This window comes from Monodelphis domestica, chromosome 1, assembly GCF_027887165.1.
Source record: "Monodelphis domestica isolate mMonDom1 chromosome 1, mMonDom1.pri, whole genome shotgun sequence".
Taxonomy (NCBI): Eukaryota; Metazoa; Chordata; class Mammalia; order Didelphimorphia; family Didelphidae; genus Monodelphis; species Monodelphis domestica.
Window position 1 is genome coordinate 650,123,958 of NC_077227.1, and position 10,323 is coordinate 650,134,280.

General features: G+C 38.8%; 1 protein-coding gene across 1 annotated transcript in view; it reads right to left on the reverse strand.

The window, feature by feature from the left end:
• Nucleotides 1–10,094, reverse strand: part of C1H2orf73 (chromosome 1 C2orf73 homolog) — a 56,235-nt gene extending 46,141 nt beyond the window's left edge. Inside the window, exon 1 of the mRNA XM_007476821.3 lies at nucleotides 9,889–10,094. Within this exon, the coding sequence (XP_007476883.1) occupies nucleotides 9,889–9,992 (104 nt within the window). The 5' untranslated portion in view covers nucleotides 9,993–10,094. The remainder of the gene's footprint in view (nucleotides 1–9,888) is intronic.
• Between the last annotated feature and the right edge of the window lie 229 nt (nucleotides 10,095–10,323).

Consider the following 10,323-nt stretch of genomic DNA (forward strand, 5'->3'; position numbering starts at 1 on the left):
GTAATTATGGACCATATATTGCCACTTTAACAGGTTCCCCTAAAAAAGAGATGGCTGCCAGGTACTTTTTTGTGACCCTGGATCTTTTCTTTGTTGATAATAGCGAAGTCATTCACAGTTGATCATCATACATTATTGTTGCTACTGTGGATAATGTTCTCCTGGTTCTGCTCTCCTCACTTTGCATCACTTCATATAAGTCTTTTCCAGGTTTTTTTTTGTGATCATCTTGTTTGTCATTTCTTATAGCACAATATTATTGAATTACAATCATATACCACAAGTTGTTTAGCCATTCCCCAGTTGATGGATTCAAGTTCTTTGATACCACAAAAAGAGCTGCTATAAATACTTTAGGACATAAAGTTTCTTTTCCTTTTACCTTGGTCACCTTAGGAAATAAACCTAATAGAGGTGTTACTAAGTCAAAGGTATACAGAGTTTTATAACTTTTTGAGTATAATTCTAGATTACTCTCCAAAATGGTTGGATCAGTTCACAGTTCCACAAGCAATGTATTATTGTGCCTGTTTTTCCACATGCCCTCCAGAATTTGTCATTTAATTTTTGAGAACTGACCTTGAATAGTAGATTGTAAATCCAAGTTTAATTGAACCCCCAAATTAAGACTTGTTCAATTTGAGTTTGGGAATCTATCTGGACTAACCAAAAGGTAAACAGGGCTTGATCAGAAAAGCTAATTGGATTCTTGTGAGTTTTACAAATTAAAGTGAAATAGAAATCAATTTAGAAATAACTTGAATTCCTGTATGTGTTGAAATTAGACATTTTGCAGTAAATTATGAGTTTTGTTATTGTTCTGGCATTTAGTTGTATCCGACTCTTTGTGATTCCATGGTGTTTTCTTGGCAAGAATATTGGAGTGGTTTGCCATTTCCTTCTCTGTATCATTTATGTCAAGCAAAGGTTAAGTGATTTGCCAGAGAACCCACAGCTAAGGGGTATTCTGAGATCAAATTTGAACTCAGATCTTCCTAAGCCAGGTCTCCATGCTCCAACCACTGAGCAACAGTTGCCTCTAACTATGATGCCTACTCATTTTCATTATGTTCAATTTGACTATATATTTAAAAAGAAGCTGATTTTTAAAAAGGAGCAACTTGAAATATATCTTATTTTTAATCCTTTGTATTACTTTTGTGAATGTCAGAATTTGTTATTTGAATAGACTTAAGTTTTTGTAAGCTGTTAAAGATTTTTATAATTGCTAAAAGCATTTTAAAGGCAGAAAAGTTTGAGGAAGTTTGGGTTTTAAGTGAGAAGATTGTGTGAAACTGTGGAAACTGCAGTAATAACAATTGCAGCTTGTTTTGAAAGTAAATAGAGGAAGGTCCCCCATAATAAGAAATACTATAACTTGAGATTCTGTGTGATAATGGTTTTTAAGAAGCTTTTGTAACCTCAGGCTTTGCCCATATCAACTATCAAATACTGAATAAATGTTGTCTATTGTGATTTTCTATGCTTTCATGATATTAATTCTTTCTGAAAGCTCTCAAGGGCATACTCAGTAAGCATCAGACTAAACTCTTTAGAGTTTCTGCCTGAAACAAGGATCAGCCCTTCATCTAGGACAATTTTAACAATAATACTTAGCCCAACATATCTTGAACTAACCTAAAAAAACATGAAGCTAAATTGGTGAAGTTCCATATATATATATTGCTAATACTCTTACTAGCCAAGTGTTCATAACAACTTCAGTTTCTGAGGGAGGTTCTACCTAAATTTGCTTGGATGTATTAAAGCCATATGTGATTTCCTATGTAAGACAATTTGGAAATGCAATCAATTGAACTGAGGTCATCTAATAGGTAATGAGTTTTGTTTCAAATTTAAAGAAGAAGTTTTATGTTAAATTATTTGTCTATCATTAAAAAAAAAATCTTTGCAGCTCTGTGAAAGAATTTGTATACTGCTCCACTTAGAACACTGAATCTTCTCCCCCCTTACAAAACTTTCTTGATAGAGGGTAGGGGAGAAGAAGGGAAATAAGTAGAAACTTGTTTTTGTTTTAGGACTATTTATTGTGAATTACCCTAAATAGACTAAAAAGTTAGTAACTTTATTACATTCTAAAAACTGCCTTTTTTACACCAGATTAAACTTTAAACTCTATTTGAGAAAGGGAAATATTAGAAGAATGTAACACAAACTTTTATATGATTTTTAAAAGCCTGATAACTTTTTATTTGATAACTAATTCATTGCAACAACTTGAAAGAATGTTGATTTCATAGAATTGTTTGTTGCCATACTTTATCGCCTTCCACTTCACCCTTCATTTTGAGAGACTTGTCCAGGATTCATCCCTTCCTCCTCTTAAATGAGTAAGTAGATGAGTATTGGAGCTTGTCGTCTGCCTGTTACTAGTTAATATCTCAGAGTGCTGTGGGAACAATTGGACAATGTTGCAATAGTTTGTGAACCCAAGGTACAAATTTCTTATTTAGTGAAGTTAGTGAGGCTCGATTAGTTTTCTTAGAGAAGAGTGGCCCATGGTCTATCTTGTGTCATCTCACAGAGACATCCAATTTTACTGGGATTTGTTGTTTAATATGGGATTAAGACTTGCATATAGAGCAGGCTCTGAAATGCAAGCAAATTGCACAAAGGTTTAAAGAGGATTTGAAATATTTGAGATCAGTGGTCAATGTGGGTGAAATACCCAGCTCATTTAAGAATGGTTATACACAACTCATTTGATACAACTCTCACTCTATTCAGACACCCTGTCAGCCTTTTGTTAAAAAAAAAAAAAGAACCTTTGAGGTAAATTCATTTGTGTACATTGAAGTCACCTACTTATAAAAGGTATCATTAGATCTGTTAACGGGGAAAAACCACAGAACTATAAAATAGTCAGAAAAGCCACTCTTTAATTAGGAAAGGGGTTCAGTGCTGAATTAGACCTCCACACAGAGTCTGCTAGATTGATAGCTCGGAGGAACAAAAGAATTTGGGGGACCTATATACCATTTGGGGGATCCAGGGGCAGGGAAAGATGATTGATATTACCATGGCCTCAAGGAAATGGGAGTGTTCGAACTATCCAGTCAGGATACAATCAAGCTTGGGAAAGGAATCACAGCTAGAGGATAGGGTGTAAGGGAAGGGGCTAACTACAATGGATACTAAAATGATGGTCCCTGCCCACGTGTGGGTCTTACTCAAAGGGTCTCTGATACAATGGAGAAGACTACCTAAGACAAAAAGGGTCCTTACCATCAGCTTAGTCCCACCTAACTGGGATAGTCATTTACCTCAGGGTCCTTTATTGTCTGAAACTGCTAGCTTGAGATTCCCTTCAGGGTGGATTCAGGGAACAAGGACAAGCTTTGGGGTCTCCAACTTACAAGCTAATCCTAAAATCTAGGGTTCATCAGATCTTACTAGGCTACAAATTTGGGGTTTCTAGATTCCATGTTGACAGATCCTTAGAAGCATCTCATTCTTCTAAGAGGGGGAAATTGTTTTGAGAGTTTCCAAGCTGTTGGCATTCAAATAGTATGTTGGTTCTATGTATTTACTTTGATATTTTTTCATTAACATGTGCTTAAGTAAGCACTTTAGTAAAACATATCTTTTATTGAAAATAATTTCTAAAGTAATAGATATGTAAGAGTATGATAAATTAAGTTATCTTAGGTGCTCAGAATGACAGGTGTGTGTGTGTGTGTGTGTGTGTGTGTGTGTGTGTGTGAGTGAGTGTGTGAGTGTGTGTGAGTGTGTGTGTGTGTGTAGACTTTTATTTATCTTCAATGAGAATTCGTTTAGTTACAATTTGGGGTTTTTGGTTATTGTTTTTAAGGATATTTATACTATTTTAACCTTTTTTCCTTCCATTAATGTTTTTGTTTGTTTGTTTCATTGCCAGGTTTACAAACTTTGGAAACCTGTATTGTCTTTTTTAGCTTTTTTTTTCTTTTTGAATGCTGCCTTAACTAGGCCCCAATTTATGGTATTGTTAGGCAAATGGCATTTTCACATCAAGGTACCTTCCACCCCCAAAGTTTACCCCAATAACAGAATACTTTTAAACAGTCAGAATAATTTATATAATTGCTCAAGAAATTTATGGTTACTGTTACAATTAATTTCTAATGAAAATATAAGTTGCTGCTAAAAGATGGCTAAGGAGGTTAACTTTCACCACTGATCTACACATCAATACTAGATGATTTAAAGGCCATCCAGACATTTCAGTCAGTCCAGTAATGCTGCATGCCTGTGGCTACTGAGGGCATGGCTCCTGGGTCCCTTGCAGTACTATAAAATTAAGGTCATGTAAGGTACTGTCTTGGAGAGCAGGGGGTTCAATTTTTTAAAGCTGTGTTTCTTTTGAGAATCTAGTTGATTTACCCTCCTGAGAACACTTTCGTACTCTTCACTGTATCACCTGAAAGGTTCATTGGACAAGTCAGATTCTCCTAGTTTCTTTTAGATTCTTCCTTCAGCTCGTTTCTGGCAGCGATCATCTGTGGCTCCTCTGCTAGACGAGGCTTGTCTCTCACAGGATGCAGGGGCCTCAGGATGATGCTCAGCCCCTGGGCAGGGCTGCTCAGGTAATTCAGCTGCTAGATGGGGCCGGGTACATCTACTGGCTGCTGGTCTGTACCAAGGAAGGCTGTCGTGTCCATCACTCCTAACTCCTAGTTGGTGTCTCTGTGTTCCTTTCAGCAAGAGTGCTATGGTCTTTTTTAGTAATGACTGTGTCCCTTAGGAGAGATTAGGAGAAAACTCTCTAACTCCCTCAGGAACTGAGCTCTCCTATTTGTTATTTCTGTGTAGGAGGTGGCAGGGATATAGTCTTTCCTGTTTGACAGCTCTTTCTGGGTCAGAGCAGATTTCTTCACTTATAATGACCAGCCATATTACTGTGGGGGTCTTATTCAGCTGAATAATTGGGTGTAAAGGTATTGAGGCAGACGGTCCAGTCCAGGAGTAAGTTCAGTTGTATTACTCTGGCCTCTTACAGCTAAAAGGGCTTTCCTACAAAGCAGTGGCTCTGTTTGTGACCTTTCAACCCTTCATCTTTGAGGAAGTCCAAATGGGGCACACCCTTACACAATAATAAACAGTAAAATCTTGAGAAGAGCTTTCAATAGACATACAAATATGTTTGTGTGTGTGTGTTTGAATAGTAACACTTAACATTTTAAGTTAGAAATGGCAGCAGAAAGAATATATAATAGTCAAATCAAAAGAACCAGAAAAAGGATAAATTAAGAATTAATTCTGGCAACATTTAATTATTTTAGGCCAAGATGATGCAAAGTCTAGAAGAAGGGGATCAGACTTAAATTTAAAGAACAACTCGTTTATAAAATGATGATGAATTTTATTTCACAAAGAGAGGATGTGAACTCCTTGATAGAATGTTTCTTATGGGCAGATTGTTTCATTTTCATTCATATGTAAATTAATTCATATTTGCCTCTGTATACTTGGTCCCTGGCACAGTGTCTAGAGTATAACAGGTGCTTAACAAATACGTGATTATTTCTTATTTATCATAATTAGCATTTAGTACTCCTTAATAGTTTTACTTCTTTGGTAATTTTGTAAATATTCACAGGCAAATAATAAATGGAAAAATTTGTTTTCAATTATCTTCAGTGGGGTGGTGTAGTGTGTTATATATAGTAATAAAATAAGAAATGAGGTTAGCCACCCTTTTTTGTATAATTATGTAAAAAGCTTTTAGCTTCACTGCGTAGACTTGGTCTCTAGTTTTGGGAATTGACAAAAGATGTATTTAAACTGGTAACTTAATAAAGTAACTGTACATTTAATAAAAACAGTACATTATAAAATTAGAGCTGTAACTTTAAGAGCATAGTCCAATCCCCTCATTTTACAGTTGAGGAAACTGAGGCCCAACGAAGTAAGTCAATTTGTTCAAGGTAACACCACATTTGGTCTGTCAGAGAAAACCTATTCTTCTGTGTATTGGTTATGTTATTTTTTAGGAAATCACTTTTACTTCTCTGATCCTTTCTTATAAAATGAAGAAAACATTTGAGCTACCTACCTCATAAAATTGTTGAGAAAAGCATTTTCATAAATCTTATTAGGCCCATAGGATTTTGAGCTAGAAAGGTATTTAGAATTCTCCAGTTTAACCCTTCCCCTTATTTAATTTTGCAGATGATGTTGCTAAGGCCTAGGGAGGTTGTGACTTATCCAAGGTCACACAGGGAATAAGCAGTAAAGTGTTGGATGTGAACCCCAGGTTTCCCAGAGTGTTATGCCCACTGAGGCCTCTGTCTATACTTCTGGGCCTTCCTAGGAACAACCTAATCACCTCCATAAAGGACTAATGGACTTCTCTTTGAAGTCTGCCTGAATTCTATCAACAGCTATAATATTCTTATCTTAAAAATTTTTCCTATTCTAGTGATTCTGATCCCTCAGCTGTCATTCTCCAAATCTATCCTCTGCTGTCTGCTCCCTTACTCTTCTTTGACCTCAACCCTGCTCCCTTCAACTTCCAGATCTCCCTACTTCTCACTGTGTTCCTTAGCTTCATCTGAATCTAACAAACTTGATTTCACCCTAAACTCTCTGCCTTCCTTTCTCCTTTCATATTTATCATCCATCAGGATTCTGGGAGATGTTACCAATCTCCAGAATGCTCTCCCTCCTTTCTCAGTGAGTTCAGGTTTTTCTCTCAAGTTCCTGATCTCATACTAGGGGAATTCAAAATATATACTGATATTCCCTCAAACACCCTAACTTTTCAGTTCTTCAGTTTACTTATTTACCATGACCCACTTCTCCACTCCATCTTAATCAGACTCAGAGATGTTCACACCCTTGGTCTTGTGGTCACTCACAAGTGTTCCACTTCCACATTTATGAACTGTGAAATATTATCTGTTCATATTTTATCATTCTCTCCCTCTTCCTTTTAAATTCCTAACTCTGTTCATCTTCTTCACTATGATCTCTAATATCTCTATTTCAGTTCTTTCCTAGGCTATCACCTCTCCTGAACTGGGTAATCTCTCCTTCCTGAAATAGCTCAACCCTTGATGAACCAGATCAATCCTACACTATCCTCTACACTTCAGTCCCTTGTCCCCTTATATCATTATGGAGCCAAGTCTCAACCAAGGATTATTCTCTCAATTAGAGGCAGTTAGGTTGTCCTGCCAGCCTCAATTTCTTCAACTAAAAAATGGGTATAATAACAGCACCTACCTCCCAAAGTAGCAGTGAGAATCAAATGAGATATTTGTAAAGCACTTAGCGTAGTGCCTGTGCCGGGCACATAGCTGGTACTTAATAAATGCTTATTGCCTCCCTTCTCCTCTCCTACCTTCCATTGACTTCACTCCTACTCATCTGTTGCTGAAGAGAGCTGGAGAAAAGTGTGAGACTGTGTGGGTTGGTTCCACTATAAATTTATGTTGCATTATATCAAATGGGCCCTCACTGTAGCATAAAGTTTTATTATGTAAGTTCTAGTTAGAATAATAATGATTATTATTGTTGTTCACTACCCCGTTTACCTTTTCCAAATCTTTCCATTCATCCTCCTACCTGCTATGGCACCCCCTTCCCCATTCTTCTCAGCTGAAAACCTGGCCTCAAATTTCATTGAAAAAACTGAGGCTGTTTTGCCAAGACTTCTCTTTTCTCCCCTCTTTCTCTTCTCTTCACTCAGATGACTTCCCTCACTATCTCCATCTTTACCCCACTAATGTGAAGAGGTGGTCCTTCTACTTGCTGATGAAAACCCCTCTAAATGGACATGATCCCCCTCCAATCTGTCTTTTTTCAGCAGATTGTCCCCTCTATCCTCATTCTCTCACCAATATTTAATCTCTCCCTTTCTCCTTGCTGCTTCCCTACTGTTAACAAACATGATCAAGTCTTCCCCATCCTCAAAAAACTCTCTTTTGATCTGTCTGTCCCAGCTAGGTATCATTTTAAATCTAGTCTCCCTTTCAGGGCTAAACTCCTTGGGAAGGTTGCATAAAACTGATTCCTTTCCTTCCTTTCCTGCCAGACTCTTCTAAACTCATTATAGTTTGGCTTTTGATCTCATTCAACTGAAACTGCTCTCTCCAAAGGTAACCATAAGCTCTTAATTACCAGATCTATTGATTGGCCTTTTCTCAGTCCTCATACTTGACTTCTCTGCAGCTTTTGACAATTAATTACTCTCTTCTTGATTCTCTCCCCTCTAGGTTTTTGTGACACTGTTCTTTTTTCTTAATCTCTTTTGCTGGATCTTGACATGGGTTCCTCTACTAACCATGGATGGTCTCCAAGCTTCAGTCTTGGACCTTCTCTTCTCTCGACATACTGTTTTGCTTAGTGATCTCATTAGTTCTTATGGGTTCAATTATCAATACATAGATTGTTCTCAACTCTATCTAGCCCAAACTTCTCTGCTGAGCTCCAGTCTCACATCTCTAACTGCTTAGCTGTCCATTTTGTTCTGGAATATCCCACAGGTATATTAAAGTCAATATGTCCAAAAATGAACTCATACCCCTCCTCTCTCTTCTTGCCCTCCCTTTTACTCTTGAGGGCACCCACTATTATCCCTGACTCCTACACTTGCAGCCTAGGTGTCATCCTTGATTATTCGGTCTTATTCACCCCTCCTCTGCTACTTACTTGTCTTCTAGCCCTATTGATTAAACCTTCAGAACATCTTACATCCTCTTCCATTCTTTGATACAGCCACAGTTATGGGCTCTCATCATCTCATGCTTGAACTACTGAGCTTCTAGTTCATATCCTTTAACTCAGATCTCCCCCAACTCTAGTTCCTCCTCCACTCGGCTACCAAAGGGATCTTCCGAAAAGCATAGGTCTGTCACTTTGCTATTTAATAAACTCCTGTTGCTATTACTTCCAGGACCAAATATAAAATCTTACTTGGCTTCAGTAGCCCTTTATAACCTGGTCCCTTCCTCCCTTGTAGCTTTCTTTGAACTTACTCCCTTTCCACGCACACTCCCACCTAGCAACATCTGCCTCTTTACAGGACATTTCTCTCTGGACTCCAGGCATTTCGCTAGCTGTCCCTGCTGTTTGGAATGGTCTCCCTTCTTATCTCTGCCTCCTGGCTTTCTTCAAGCCTCGGCTCACATCCCACCTTATGCAAGACGCTTTTCTTAATCTCCCTCAATTCAGGGAGTTCCCTCTAAAATCATCTCCAATTGACATTGTGTACAGTATGTATATTGGTGTTTGTGCGTTGTCTCATTAAAATGTAGGCTCTTGGATGGTGGGGACTTGTGTGTGTGTGTGTGTGTGTGTGTGTGTGTGTGTGTGTGTGTGTGTGTACCTATCTTTTTATACCCAGAATGCCTGGCACATACTAAGGGTTTGGTAAAAAGCTTTTTAACTCTTCCCATTGTTCGTTCCTCGAGGATGAGACTAGAATCCCAGTTCTCAGGTTCATTTCACTAGTCTACTGGTACAATCTTCTCAAGTAAGACTTTGGAAACCGCACAGAAAAGAATTCTATAAATGTATGGCCCCAGAAGTATATATGCATTTTCTGAGGGCAATTAAGCATTGGCTCTAGTGGGTGGAACTGTCATTAGTGACAAGCTCCTACAGGCTTCAGGAGGACGTCTTTGGGAAGAGGGGAAACCCCAAATCACAGCTGGCAGACCGTGACACTAAGACTGAGCGGGTCCACAGAGATGTCCCTGCGCTAGCTCCTCCGTACCCAGATGTTCTATTTAACCCGCGAAGCATACTCAAATATGTTTATACATGGACTAAATGGCCTTTTAAATAGCTGTTGGAACCTGGACCATCTCATAGAAAAGACCGCCACATGGAAGATGGGGAAGAGAAGGGGAAAACTATGAAGGTCAAGGTTGGGCGTCTCACCTAACTTCTTCCTCGGAGGAGGCCAAATTATCCTCTGTCTTATCGCTCTTGGGGCTCTCAAAAATTTGGCTTGGAGTCATGGGGAGCGAGAGTGTCTGAGGCATTTTTTTTTGTTTGTTTTGTTTTGTGTTAGAAAGACTCCCAAATAAAGACTAGTGTAGAGGTGGCTACTGTGACACGACTTGGTTGCTAGGAGACAGAGGATCTAGATCCATGAGCTCACATCCTGCCCAGATAGGTCAGAGACCACCACGTGCCCCAACAGAGATGCTTTGGATCAGCGCACGCGCATGCTGGGGTGGAAGTGGGGCATGGGGCGTGCCGGACACTGGGCGCAGGCCCAGGGCACAGGCTCTCCTCCTTAGTTTAGCCATTGGCTAGGCTTCTTCCCTTTGTATTTTCCCTTTCCTGTCGCTAGGGTGTGTTCACTCTGGC